The sequence below is a fragment of the Choloepus didactylus genome, chromosome 2 (assembly GCF_015220235.1).
Source record: "Choloepus didactylus isolate mChoDid1 chromosome 2, mChoDid1.pri, whole genome shotgun sequence".
Classification (NCBI taxonomy): domain Eukaryota; kingdom Metazoa; phylum Chordata; class Mammalia; order Pilosa; family Megalonychidae; genus Choloepus; species Choloepus didactylus.
Genome location: NC_051308.1, coordinates 239,418,364 through 239,433,067, shown reverse-complemented (window position 1 = coordinate 239,433,067; position 14,704 = coordinate 239,418,364). Strand labels below are relative to the sequence as shown.

The 14,704-nt window shown below is 41.0% G+C and overlaps 1 protein-coding gene and 1 pseudogene across 4 annotated transcripts in view; both read left to right on the top strand.

Moving 5' to 3' along the window:
- The window catches only part of UBE4B (ubiquitination factor E4B), a 161,511-nt gene that overhangs the window by 128,120 nt on the left and 18,687 nt on the right, over positions 1-14,704 (top strand). For all 4 annotated transcript variants that reach the window (XM_037828567.1, XM_037828565.1, XM_037828564.1 and 1 more), the window contains 3 exons: positions 5,163-5,290; positions 6,133-6,231; positions 7,006-7,241. In XM_037828567.1, coding sequence (XP_037684495.1) covers positions 5,163-5,290; positions 6,133-6,231; positions 7,006-7,241 — 463 coding nt within the window. The remainder of the gene's footprint in view (positions 1-5,162; positions 5,291-6,132; positions 6,232-7,005; positions 7,242-14,704) is intronic.
- On the top strand, positions 12,617-14,168 carry LOC119527984 (annotated as a pseudogene).

Genomic DNA, 14,704 nt, shown 5'->3' with positions numbered 1-14,704 from the left:
GTGCTCCCTTTAGTATTTCCTGTAGAGCACATATCTTGTTCACAAAGTCTGTCATTGTCTGTCAGAGAATATTTTAAACTCTCCCTCGTATTTGAAGGACAGTTTTGCCAGATATAGGATTCCTGGTTGGCGTTTTTTTTCTTTCAGTATGTTAAATATATCACGCCACTTCCTTCTTGCCTTCATGGTTTCTACCAAGAAATCCACACATAGTCTTATCAAGCTTCCTTTGTATGTGATGGGTCACTTTTCCTGTTTTCAGGATTTTCTTTTGGTCTTGGACTTTTGATAAGCTGATTATTAAGTGTCTTGGTGTAGGTCTGTTCAGATATATTCTTGGATCCATAATTTTATGTCTTTCATAAGAGATGGGAAATTTTCATTGATTATTTCCTCTACTATTGCTTCTGCCCCTTTTCCCTTCTCTTCTCCTTCTGGAACACCCATGACACATACATTTGTGTGTTTCATGTTGTCATTCAGTTCCCTGAGACGTTGCTCGTATTTTTCCATTCTTTTCCCTATCTGTTCCTTTGTGTGTAGGATTTCAGGTGTCTTGTTCTCCAGTTCCTGAGTATTTCCTTCTGCCTCTTGAGATCTGCTGTTGTATGTCTCCTTGGTGTTTTTCATCTCTTGTGTTGTGCCTCTCATTTCTATAGATTGTGCCAGTTGTTTTTTCAAACTTTCGATTTCTACCTTATGTTCACCCACTGTTTTCTTTATAGTCTTCATCTCTTTTGCCATATCTTCCCTGAACTTGTTGATTTGGTTTTTGAATTGATTTAGCATATTTCTTTGAAAATCTTTAATTGATTATTTCATTAAAGTGAAGCAATATCTCAACTGTATCTTAATTGAGTCTAAGTTTGTTCCTTTGACTGGGCCATATCTTCATTTTTCCTAGTGTAATTGGTAGTTTTCTGTTGTCTAGGCATCTGGTTTCCTTGGCTACCCCAATCAGATTTTCCCAGACCAGAACGGGTTCTGGTCTCAGAATGGTGCTATATTCAGTGTCAAGTTTCCCCGAGGGTATGTCTTAGAAGATTGACAGACTTTCCTGTGAGGGCTCTAGCCACTGTGCTTTTCCTAACCTGCCCAGCAGGTGGCGCTTGTCAGCCTGTCACTCCTGACTGTTGTAAGGAGGTGTGGCCCCTTTAGTTCTCAGCTTAGGCTGTTTCTGTTTTGGCTTTCTTCCCCCCAGAACCTGGGGTCTGAGTTCTGAAGGGAAGGCCAGCACTAGAGCTGGGCCCCACCTCCTTCCTCTTAGGGAATTTACACCCTTTAGGGAATTATCTTCTGCATTTGAATTGCTCTTTTGCTCTCTGACTGTTATCTTTACCCCTGTCTGGGTCAGAGTGCTGCAAACTGAAAATGGCTGAGGCTTTCTCCATTGAGCTACTCAGGTTGAGAGACAGAAAAAGGGAAAGAAAGCCCACTTTCATAGCCAGTCCACAGCCCCCCAGTTTTGCCATCAGTCAGAGAGAGCAACTGGTCTTCTGGGCTCCCTTTCCCAGGGCACAAGCATTTTCTGGCTCTTTAAGGTCAGTTGTCCCTAAAAGCCTCTGTCTGCTTGTTAGGGGTTTGTCTATGTTTGTAGCTTGTATTCAGCAGTCCACATTTGTTAATTAAAACCCCAGTTGGAGCTGGGTTGAGCTATATTCGCTTGCTCCAGGACTGCTGCTTTCTCCTACAGCGAGGTCTTGCAGCTCAACCTGCCATGAGAGGACGGGGCTCCCAGTATGGTTCTGCAGTTTTTACTTACAGATTTTATGCTGCAATCTCAGCCATTCCACCCAATCCAGGTTGGTGTAGGATGTGTGGACAGTCATGATTGTCCCGCAGCAGTTGTTCCAGATTATTTACTAGCTGTTCTGGTTGTTTATTAGTTGCTCCAGGGGACTAAATAGATTCCACTCCTCTCTATGCCACCATCTTGACCCTCCTTCCCTCTCTCATTTTTGAAAGACAGTTTTGTCAAATACACTATTCTTGATTGGCAGTTTTTTTGCTTTCAGCTCTTTAAATATGTCTTCCGTCTGCCTTCTTGCCTCCGAGGTATCTGATGATTAATTGACACTATATATTATTGAGGCTCCCTTGTATATGACATGTTGCTTCTTTCTTGAGGCTCTCAGAACTTTCCCTTTATCTTTTTTAACATTTGACAGTTTGATTATAATATTTCATGGCATGGTTCTTTGCATCTCTTGGATGTGTATATTCATCTTTCATTAAATTTGGCAAGTTTTCTGCCATTATTTCTTTGAATATTCTCTCTGCCCCTTTCTCTTCTCCTTTTGGAACTCCCACTACATGCATATTGGTGCACTTGACAGTGTCCCACTGATTCCTCAGGCTCTGTTCACTTTTCTTCATTTTTCATCCTTCTGCTCCTCAGATTGGATGATTTTACTTGTCTTATCTTCATGTTCACTGATTCTTTCTTCTGTCAGCTCCAATCTGAGGTTAAACCCCTCTAGGGAATTTTTAATTTCTGTTACTGTGGTCTTCAGCTCTGTTTGGTTCGTTTTCATAATTTCTGTCTCATTACAGATATTCTCCTTGTGTTCATCTTTCGTTTTCCTGAATTCCTTTAATCTTTTTTTTTTTTTTAAATTAGAGAAGTTGCCGGTCTACAGAAAATTCATGCAGAAAACACAGAGTTCCCATATACCCCCCTATTATTAACACCTTACATTAGTCTGGTACATTTATTACAATTGATGAAACAATATTATTATAATTGTATGATTAACCATAGTACCTGGTTTACATTAGGGTTCCCTGTTTGTGTTGTATAGTCATATAGTTTTTTTTTTTAATTTTTATTTTAATAACATATGTACAACCTAAAATTTCTTCTTTTAATCATGTTCAAATATATAATTCAATGTTGTTAATTATATTGACGGTGTTTTCATACTGTCACTACTATCCATCACCAAAACTTTTCACCCCAAATTCCTTTATTTCATTGTCCATGATTTCCTTTAGCTCTATGAGCATATATAGGACCTTTTATTTTTAATGGTCTATGTCTGCTGTGTCCCAGTTCTGATCCTCCTCATTGATGGTTTCTAATGCTTTAATTTTCTCCTTTGCCTGGGCTGTCATTACCTGCTTCTTCATATATTTTGTAATCATTTTTTTGAAATGTGGACATTTTAATACTTTAATGTGTTATTGCTAGAATTTAGACTCTGAGATATCTGTTTTTAAGCTTGTATCCAGCTAGCATTATGACAGAGCTTTCCTCGAATGCCAGGAGCTAGCAAAAAAAAGGGGGGGGGGGATGCTATTTCCCAGTATTTGCAGATTGACCTGTGCAAGTGCTCTCCGTCAGAGCTTATGCATACAATTAGTATAGAGAATAGCTCGAGGCTAAAGAGTAGGGGCCGCTCTGATCCTTTCTGAGCTTGCCCCTTGTCTTGGGCATGAATATATGGTCCCACAGTAAAAGTGTCCTCATGGTCCCAAGCACTGACTGTATCTTACAGGCACCAGTCCCTACACCAGGCTGCCACTTGAATGTTCCCCCACAGCATTCTGTAGGAAAGCTTTATGAGCCTTCTTCTAAACGCAGGGCAAGTTCTGGGACAGTGAGTCCCTCAGGCCACTGCCAGACAGATTCAGCCAGACATACATGCTCCCAGTATGTGCATGAGGGTTACTCTGCTCCCTCAGGAACTGGGACCAGGGATCCGCACTGGGAGTCTGGGCTGGCTCAGCACCAGGCCAGTAAGGGAAGGGGGAGGGGCCAGCCAGGGTGCCAGGAGATCCTACCACTTCTAGGTGGCCTTTTTCTTGATTTGGCGCTTGCCCTATTACTGTAAGCCCTATTAATTGCCCTATTAACTGTTTCATGGAGCTTTGAGAAAGATGTTTCTGCCTGTTCTTCTGGTTGTTCAAAGCTTCTGTAGGGGGGTGGAGCCCTGAAGCATCTCACTCTACCAACTGATTGGGGCAGGCAAATAGATTTGATTTTTAGCTCTGAAAATTCCTCCAAAATATATAATATTCATTTAGGCTAAGAATAATCATAATTACTTGTTTGTAGTTTTACGTGAATTTTGATTTCTAGATTTTTTTGGTTAGATACAGTATCTTTTGCCAAATAGCGCTATACTCTTTTTAAAAATAAAGGTTATAGTTCTTGCTTCTAACCTTAATGGTCTTCATTTAATAAAATTAAACGTAATACTAACAATACCTTACTCATTTCCAAGCACATTCCACATACATTATTTCAGTAGGTCCTTTCCGTAGCTTTGTGAAATTTTGAAGGTACACGTTACTGTCCCATTTTACAGATGAGAGAACAAGGTACAGAAATGATTTGGCTCCAGCCGTACAGCTGGAAAGCAGCCAGTGCTCCTGACCCCTGCCTGGGACTTCCGTGCCATATGAGGATGCCTTGGGCACCATGTTCTTACTTCTCTGTTTCATGGCCTCAAGCACATTTTCTTTCAAGTAATATGAGGATTATTGTAATACTCTTCTTTGTTCGTCAGAGGTTGTGGGACTCAAACATGGAAAAATGCTCATGGAAGTACTCTGTAAATTTTAAAGCATTGTTTGTTATTCCTCTTGCGTTGGTAGCATAGAGAATGCCCTGATTGTTTGGTGACAAGAGCTCTTGGAGAAGGGAAAGGAAGAGAACGGGCTCTTTGCCAGATACCTACAGTGTGCCTGGCAGCCTGTTAGCCCTTAGCTATTTTAGCTTATTTAATTCTCACAGCAGTCCTCGGTCGTACCCTTGGTAGATACGCATTTTGCCCAAGGGCAGCTCCTAAGTGGTGAAGCTGGAGTTCATGCTCGTATTTGTCTGGCTTCTTCCCACTAACAGTCCCTGACTGACAGAAGTCCCCTCTTCAAATCCCTCCTCTAGTCAAGATATTTAAATATAACAATCATAACTAATCTTCTGAGCCCTGACTATATGCTTCACTTTGCTTGTACTCAGTGGTTTGTGAAGCATACCTTTTATTTTTCTCAGAAAAAAGATCTTGAGCCTTGACCAACATCCCATAGCTAGTTAGAGACGAAGCTCTAGAAGCCCTAGGAACTAGATTCCCCCGTCTCCTGGCCCCGTCCCTGCCCAGGCAGACACAGGTACTTAGCTGCCCACTAATCGATATGGGTGGCCATGCCTACTTCTCCAGAAACTGGTGCGGTGCAAGGCCTGTGCTGATGCCGGTTTACTTGACGAGAGCTTCCTGAGAAGATGTCTGCATTTCTATGGCCTCCTCATTCAGCTGCTGCTCCGCATCCTGGACCCCGCCTACCCCGAGTGAGTGTGCCCTGTCCTCTTCACCTGGACGCAGGGTTTCTGGGCTGTGCTATCTTTATCGTTCTTCAAAGTCAAAAACTAAAACCCAAGCCCTTCGTTTGCCAAGAATTCACTTCTGTTTCCAGATTATATTTATATACGCTGTGGGATTAGTGTTGGTAATATGTGTTTTCCTGAAATTACGTACAGTAATAAGTGAACGTAAGCACTGTTATTTCCATTTTGACGTAAGACGTTTTACAAATTGGCTGTAAAATCTTTGGTTGGTAGAAAAGGAAATGTGTAAAATGGAAGCTAAAAGTTGGAGGTAACAGGATATTAGGCCTCCCAAGTTCTAGGTCCAGGGAAACTCCCAGCTAATGCAGTGAGTAAGCTCAGAACCTTGTCTCTTTGTAATCAGTTGAACATGTCCTCCAGGCAGTCGTTTTTTATTATGAAGTGTCCGGGTCACTGATGTTGATGAGATTGGCCAAGCCCTCTGCAGGTGTGGAAAATGTTCTTTAAAATACATGTGAAGCTCTATTGTCTCAAACAGTTTTGAGTTTCACAAAATGATCAAATATGACCTTTTAATTTCCTTCCAATTCTTTTTATTGCTTTAACCTTAACAGGAAATCAAGGGCAGGAAAAACATTTCACACATACCCTAGCTTATCTACTGTCTTCATTGTACCCTGTTCATTTCTGTTTGTGGTTTCCTTGCCTGTATAATTCTACATAGTTTATTACATGTGAATTTCTCCCCCAAATAAAATACTTATTTGTAACAGCAGTACAATATCCCTTGTAGTTTGATGTGTCGTGATTTTATTTTGTAAATTGTGCCTTTTTTCTCTTTGCAGTGTAACACTGCCTTTAAATTCAGATGTCCCCAAGGTATTTGCAGCATTGCCTGAGTTTTATGTAGAAGATGTTGCTGAATTTTTATTTTTTATTGTACAGTAAGTGCTTTTAATTTATTACATAGTTCTAAATTTTTAATTTAATGTGTACATGATATTATGAACTCTATTTCAAGCCTCCATTTTATGCCTAAAATTTTATGTAACTGCTTTAATTGAATACTGCCTCCACACTGTAAAAATAAATACAGCTGTGGCACCATGCCAATTCCAGTAATATCTCTAAGACAGAAGTAGGATTAACAATGCTGATAATAATGCATTCTGTGAAAATTGAATTGAATTTCTAATAGTTGAGTGTTTCTGAGAACAGAAGGAGCATATAGTTGATAAATATCTGAGTGAACATCCAAAAGCCAGAAATACCCACATCTATGTTTTCACCAATATTTTTCTCAATTCCAAAGTTGAAAAAAACTTGCCAAAAGATGGTTTGAGTTTTAAAGTTGACATTTTGAGATGATTTTTTTTTTTATTAGAACAATTAACTTCAACGCATTTTAAAAATTGAACACCTTTTGGTAGGGAAGATCTTTTGTGACATTTATCTGATTTAGTCATCACTTTGATTTAATTTCTATGACATAATAATTTAATATAACATGTTACAGACAATCTAAGCCTTGGGTTGTGCATCTGTCTAGTCATAAAGTAAATAGTCACGTTAAGCTCAACAAGTCTTGCAGGGGATTCAGTATCATCACCCCTAGACCTATCCACCCTGTCCTTCCCTTCCCCACTTAATGACATTAGCATTCACCCAAGTTGAGTTTCTCAGAGATTTCTTTTCTTACTCTTCTTGCCTCTACTCAGATACTCTCCTCAGGTGCTTTACGAGCCCTGCACTCAGGATATTGTGATGTTCCTTGTTGTGATGTTGTGCAACCAGAACTATATCCGAAATCCATATCTGGTGGCCAAGTTGGTTGAAGTCATGTTTATGACTAATCCTGCTGTTCAGCCACGAACTCAGAAGTTTTTTGAGATGATTGAAAATCATCCTCTCTCCACCAAGTTGCTGGTACCTTCCCTGATGAAGTTTTATACAGGTAGGTTGCTGTGTGTACAGTATGGCAGCTGGCAGTGAAAGTTAAGTAAGGTGGTCTAAAGCCAGTGGACAGAGCTACTCTAAACCTGTTACCTAATATCCTGGCATCCATCTGAAAGTATAACCTACTAACTCACTGTCAAAAGAGCATGTACTGTTGGCTGTTTTTCTTCTGGGGAATAGGAACATCCCACTGATCGTTCTACTTACTACTGTCTTAGGATTCAGTAGTATCCATTGGAAGTAAATGGCTAGCATTGAGATCCAACTGGTAAATGCAGTACAAGTTGTTTTTATCTGAATGAAATGACCTGGTTCATTTTAGTTTTGAACCTGCAGCATTAGTTCTGTAACACAATCATGACCCAGAGATTCCAGCGTGTGGATAAAACCTGTAGCATGTTAAAAGATGCTTATTGTTGGACCCAACTCAAACCAACGGAATCAGGAGCCATCTTGGGGATGGTCTGGGAGTTTACTCATTCACTCTTTCAACTATTGTTGAGCATCTGCTGTATGCCAGGCATTGTTTAGGTGCTGGTTACACTGGAGAACAAGACAGAGAAGTGTTAGACACGCTGCAAGGAGGTCCTCTTCTTCTGTTGGAATTATATTCAAAAATTTTATTTTTAATTTGCCTTTTGAACTGCAGATGTATTTTCACAAAGCTGTTTACCCGTGGGACCTATTAACCCATCCTCTAGCGAAGGCTCAAAATTGTACTCATGGAACATTTTCCTAACAATTTCTGTATTCCTTCCTCAAGGAAAGGAAATTTGTCTTGTGTGTTTTCTCATCTTCTATTGAACCTAGCACTTTCTGGGCACTCAGTAAAGGCCTATGGCCCTTAGTAGAGTGCAGTCACCACATGTTATCCCATTTATCACGTATTACCCGTGCTCTTGTAAGGAACCCTGGGCTGCCTGGAGCAGCAGCTTTGACTGGTTTGAAGATTCCTCTGTGTTCCTCGAGTCATCCCTCCCTGTCCACCAAGACTTGCTACTGCTTGTTTTGGGGCAGTGCTAACCTCCCTTCCTTCCTTCTTTCAGAGAGTTCCAATCATTTGTCTTCCTGCTTTGCCCTTTGTCACTATTGTTTTATGGCCTCTAATAAGAGTTTCTCTCCTTCCTCAGCCTCCCTTTATCCTTCTGAGCCTAAAGCAAGTACACAGCCCTTTGAAGTTTTGTTAGTCTTTGCTTTGGCAACATCAAAGAATGCTTCTGGGTGAAAGGCCCTTTCTTGGCTCCCAGCCCCTGTACAGGAGGACCAGAGGCCACACAGATACAAATGTGCATTCCTCATGCACAGGACAGAACTTAGCACAGGGCCTGGCACATACAGTAGGCTTAGTTGGAGTGAAGATAATTCTGCATTTTTTAAAAATGAGGTACCATTTTCCCCTTCTCACATTTATTTTTTAGGCTGAAAATAGGCAGTGCTGACATGGCTGTAGAGAAATAAACTAACCTGCAAGAACCTATTTAATGTACCCCACAGCTAGTATACATAATTAGTGCTGCAAAACTCTCATGAGAATGTAAATTTATAAAGTCTTTCTGGAAGGCAGCCTACGTTGAAAGCCTTAAAAATGTTTATATCCTTTATGTCAGTCAAGGTCCATTCAGGAAACAGAATAGTTATTTTAATAAAGAGAATTTAATATAGGGAACTGGGCAAATAGGTGTTGGAAGACCAAGAAGGCAAAGAGGTGCATTGGGTTGATGCAGATTGTAGCTGCAGGAAGCAGCCATCATCATCCCCAGGGCTGGGGGATCAAAGGGAAGAGCCTGGGGTTCTTAGAACCCAGCAGATGGAATGAGGTTGTTGCAGACCTGGGGAAGGCTGCTGGTCAGCTGGTACCCTGAGGACGGGCATCGTTGCTGGTCCTGGGAGAATGGAGCAAAGCTGGAGGCTGGAACCAACCACTGCTGCCGGGATGAAGAGCCACTGCTGACCCCAAGGACCAGGTCCCTTCTCTCCCCTCCGGTGTCCGCTTCCCCTGCAGTGCCCCCTGTTGGCAGAACCGGACAGAGCGCCACCCGGCAAAGGCATCACAAGCAGAGTGGGAATGGCAGGTTAGGAGCTGAGAGATAACAGCTAGATAACCAGCATGCGCTTACTTATCAATTTAATTTCTAGGGAGAAAAGTTATTTCCCTAGTAATTTGTTCTGGGAAATATTTAAAAAGGTATGTAAATGTTTATAATGACATTCACTGTGGCATTATTTATAATACAATATAATGAAAATATTTAAAACAACCTAAATTTATGCACGATGTGGATAAGTTAAGTAAACTACAGTTTAGCCTACAGTAGACAAATATGAACCATGAAAAATAGTGTTGTGTTAACTTACATTAAGTAGTTAAGAAACAAAAAATAAAGAAAATACCAAGTGATGAAATAACATATAAAGTATGATCACATTTTGGGGACATCTATACATGATAGAAAAAAGTATGGAAGGGTATATACCAAAATAGTAACAGTGAGTTGGTTATTTTTGAATGGTAGAATTATGGATACATTTATATTTTTTTCTGTTTTTAAAAGCTTATCTGAACTTCTTAATTTTTTTTTTCAATAAACATGTATTATTAGTATTAAAAACAAATTAAATGCATTTTGTACTCCATGCTCTGGGCCTAGTCATTTGATGTTGGAGATAAAATGTGTGTGTGTGGAGGGGGGGGTTGCCTGTGAGACCAGTGCTGGGTCTGACGGATCCCCAGGGGTAATGTTCCAGGAGCCAGCGGGAGAAAACAGTGTGACCCCTGGCCCTGGACCCCCTCTGTCAGGGCATGATACCTATGCTAATCACACCCACCATTACGAATGCGTTCTCATCCTTCCGTTGGTTACAGCAGTTCTAAAGTTAGATGCCATAAATCTCTCCATTTTGCAAATGAGGAAGCTGAAGCTTAGAAAGGTCAGGAAGCTTGCTGGAGGTGAACAGCCAATGAGGGGCAGAGCCAGCACTCTCAGTGGTGGGATTTGGTACAGATGCTCCTGGCCGCTGTGCTGTTCGTCCAGTTACCGAGGGGCTGGCACCGAGAGAGCCTGGTCTGGGGCTGCACTTGGAGAAGGGAAGCTGACCAGACAATTCCTGGGGCCCTTGGAGGAACTAAGGGGGACCAGGAATTTGCCAGAACCAAAAAGGATGTCCTTTGGGGAGGGGGGCATCACAGGCATGCCCCCAAATTCCTATGAACCCCATCTTAAGTCCTGTTGCTCTCTGGCCTGACTCCAGAGCATGCCTAACTCTTGGGCCTTAGGCTTGGGAATTGTCACCGTGTACAGGATGGATACGTGAAGTAAGCTCCTCCCCAGAGATTGTGCTAGCCTGCTTAGAAAATGCTAACATGGCAAATTTTCTTTCAAAATAATAGTATTTTTTTTATATCACAGCAGTGAGTTCCCTAAGGATCAGCTCCCAATACTTGGTGCTGCTCAGAACGTGGAAGAATGCTGATAACCAAGACTTATTTTTCAGGGCTGTTCTCTGCATCAAAACTGATCTGGACCAGAATGGTCAATGTTAGGCAAAATTGATTAAAACACTAATCCAGCAAATACTTACGAAGCTCCTACTGTGTGTCAGCACTGTTTTTGATGCTTGGGCACAACAGCGAAGAAGTCAAAAACTCTGCCTTCGGGGGTCAGACATTCTACTTGGGAGAGAGACACTGAACAAATAAGGCACTTTCACATCGCGCGTGTGGGCAGAGGGTGCGTGCTATTTACCGGGTAGCCAGGGAGGGTCTCTGAGGAGATGGCTTTTTAGTGACATCATAAATGAAGCCAAGGAGTGGACCCTAAGATGTCAGGCCGCAGTGTGGCAGACAGAGTATACAGCCTCGAGGCATGGACAGGCTTAGGAATCAAGGCACAGCAAGAGGAGCCCCATGGCTGGAGCGCAGAGAGCCTGGGTCCCCAGGGGTGAGGTGAGGTCAGCAGGGAACAGTTCATGGAAGGCCTAGAACGAGGACTCGGGAATTTGAACTTGGGCGGGTCCAGTTTCAAGGAAATATTATGAGTAAGAAAAAAAAAGTGTTGTGAGAGATCTATATTGATGAATAATAAGTTAACAGTATTTTCTTAGCATCTGCCACATTCAGGACACAGTACCAGGTCCTCTGGGCAGTTTTAGATGATATAGAAGGCACAGTGTCTTTCTCTTGGAGGTTCCGCCTAAATCAGCTCTCCACACTTTAGTTCACACTTTAATACAATAAATAAAATGGCACTTAGTTCATCATAAAGGAGGGCTGACTTAACGAATACAAATAAGTACTTCATGAATATGGATAAGTACCTCTTTCTGTGATAGGTGTTATGTTATTCCTTCTTTTTTCTTTTTAAGTATCTTTTTTAGTCACAAAAAATAGTGTTCACTATTTTAAAAATTGGAAAATGTTGGAAATACTAAGAAGAAAATAAAAATTAGTGATAATCTCTGCACTTGGGAAGCCTCTGTTAATATTTTGCTCTGTCTTTTCTATATATATGAATGATTGGGTCCAAACTCTGTATTCTGTTTTGTAACCTGTGGTTTTCACTTAATATATCATGATTATTTTTTTCATGCTTCCTGTTGGGCATTTGGATTATTTATATTTTTCTCTCTTACAAGTAGTACTTTAGTACATATCCTTGGAGATCTGTCTATGAACATGCTCATATGTATTTTGAGGACATTTATTGGTCGGAGGGATGGGCTTATTTATGGTTTGTGATGCGTTTTGCCAAATTGCCTTTGGAGAGTTTGTATCACCATTTGCTCCCATCAGCATTTGTTAGTGAGCCTATTTCCCCATGTCCTCACCTAAACTCAGTATTGTTATTTTTGACTGCCTTAATTTAATAGGTGAAAACTATTACTTTATTTTAATTTGCTTTTTAATCTTTTTCTTAAGCCTGTTGCCTTTACCTAACAGTTTTTTCTCTACTTAAAATTTGTCATGAATTCAGGAATTTCTCTTGCTTCAGCCGTTTGTCATTTGGATAACCACCTTTGATCTTTGCTCCATTTTAATAGGTATAGGGACTTTGATAATTGGTAAAGCTAGGTGATGAATACTTGGGGACTCGCTTTGCTTTACTCTGCTCCTGTACATGTTTAAAAATATCTGTGGTACAAAATATTTTTAAAAAAAGAAAACACATTTAATAGGTGTATGACCCTTAATAAAATTTAACAAATTTTTTTTTTTCCCATTAAGTGATGATCATTTGAAGAGCTGTAGAATTTCTAGAAACTAATAACTTAAAATCAGGGGCAGTAAGTTGTGCCCCGATGTTGAGCTGGAGGTGCCTGATAAGCACTTTTAATGCTGACTTGGTGGGGTAGGGAGTAGGGGGTGATAGTCGGGGGTGGTGGAGAAGGAGGTGGCGTGAATCACTTACAAATGGCGCCAAAGCCAAAACTCCAGGAGGGTAAGCGAGCCTTGTGCTTTCATGGGCCTCTCCTTTATGAAGCAAAGTATGTAAAGGTTACCCTAAAGGACAAAGAAGTGAAATGCTTTCTACACTACAGTTATTGGAATAAATACAGGTGAATGGGTCCCTGAAAGCAGAGTACTTAAAATACCTGGGCACCAGTCTTCAGAAGCAGAGAGAACTTCAAAATGCCAGCCAGTCGCAATATGCAGAGGGAAAGATGAGGGGCTGCCCCAGGAAAGCCGTCTGGCCTGCCACAGAAAAATATTGAAGCAGAAATACAAAGAACAAACAAAACACCTGGAAATGGAGATGGCGGCTGTACCAGCGAGACACCTCAGCCTCCTTGGTAGAAAAGGGCCCCGAGTAGATCCTGGTGTTTAAAAGGAGGGAACATTCGTGAACAGAGTTGAAGTAAAGATTCCTGAAGGACTAAAACCATGGCTTGTTGATGACTGGGACTTAATTGCCAGGCAAAAAGGCTCTTTATCTTCCTACCAAGAAGAATGTGGATTCCATTATAGAGGATTATGCAAACTACAAGAAACCTCCAGGAAGCACAGATAATAGGAAATATGCTGCTAATGAAGTTGTGGCAGGGATAAAAGAATACTTCAGTGTGATGCTGGGCACTCAGGAGAGACCACAGCTGGTGGAAATCCTTGCAGATCACCCTGTGCAGCATGGAGCGCCACACCTACTCAGGCTATTAGGACTAATTGGAGCAAAGTTGGCCTAGACAGCTCTGGATGAGAAGAGCTTCGTTTACCCCGAACTGTGTTCATGATTTCCCGAACTACCTGGCAGAGAATTCCACAACTTTGTTTAGCACCAGTGGCTCCTCCTGAGTACCATGGTAAGCCATGGGAGATTGCCGACACTCACGCATGGATCTCATAAACGCCTTTGTATTCTTAGTCCTCCTCTTGTACAAATGATGTACTTTGAAAATGTTAGTGTTCAACAATTGATGTATGTTTGATTTCTGTTTGATTTTAGACAGAGAGAAGCAAAGGGGTTGTGCGCCTTTTTCCTCCTCTTTCTGTTTTTTTTAATTTCAGCATTGCTACTGTGTATTCAGTGATGGATAAGGGAGACGTGCTGTGGAGTGTTTTATTGCCTAGTTGACAAAGCTGCTTTTGAATGCTGGTGGTGCTGCTATTCCTTTTGCACTACGTACTTATATAATATGTGTTAATATTATATGACAAAATGCTCTGATTCCTAATGCCGAAGGGTTCTTGTTGGTGTGTTTACTTGGTCTCAGCCTCCTTCAAGCTTTCCAGATGGTACTGCTAAATGTGGGCAGGGTTGTCTAAATGTCTGGCTTGAAAAATATACTAGTTCAATTCAGTGTATATAACTGGGCACATCCGTGCATTCATTGTGTATAATTGGGCACACTCATGCATTCATCGTGTATAACTGGGCACACTCATGCATTCAGTGTGTATAACTGGGCACACTCATCCATTCAGTGTGTATAACTGGGCACACTCATCCATTTGTGCTCCTTTTTTTTTTTAATGGTGCTTGTGGTAAAGAGTTCATCCTTGCAAGTCATCCATGCTATTCCTTAGGCTTTTCATCTTTGCTAAGATCGTTGAAGAGTGGTGGCTTATTTCATGGTTTTTGTGTTTGTGTCTAATACACAATTTAACATGACAGACTCAGTGCATTTAGAGCTGTGGTTTTCTGGAAAAGTCTTATTTTTTTAGGAATTGCTTTTCGGATCATCAGTTAATTTTTTCTTTAAGTTAAAAGAAAAATTAGGGGTGGTGTGATAATTCATCTCCCGGTGGTTGATGACTTGATGCTCTCCCAGTGAAGCCAAGTGATTTCCCAGCCCAGTCCCCTTTGGTATTCTGTCATGGCCAGACCGCATAGTGACATTTTTGTCTTTAAAACAAGCTCATAAATTCTCTCATGCCAGATATAGGTAAAAATTTATCAGATCTCTGATTTTATAGATTTTTGTTCTCGCAATAACACTGTAGCAGCAATAACTGCTTTTCAAAGGGTA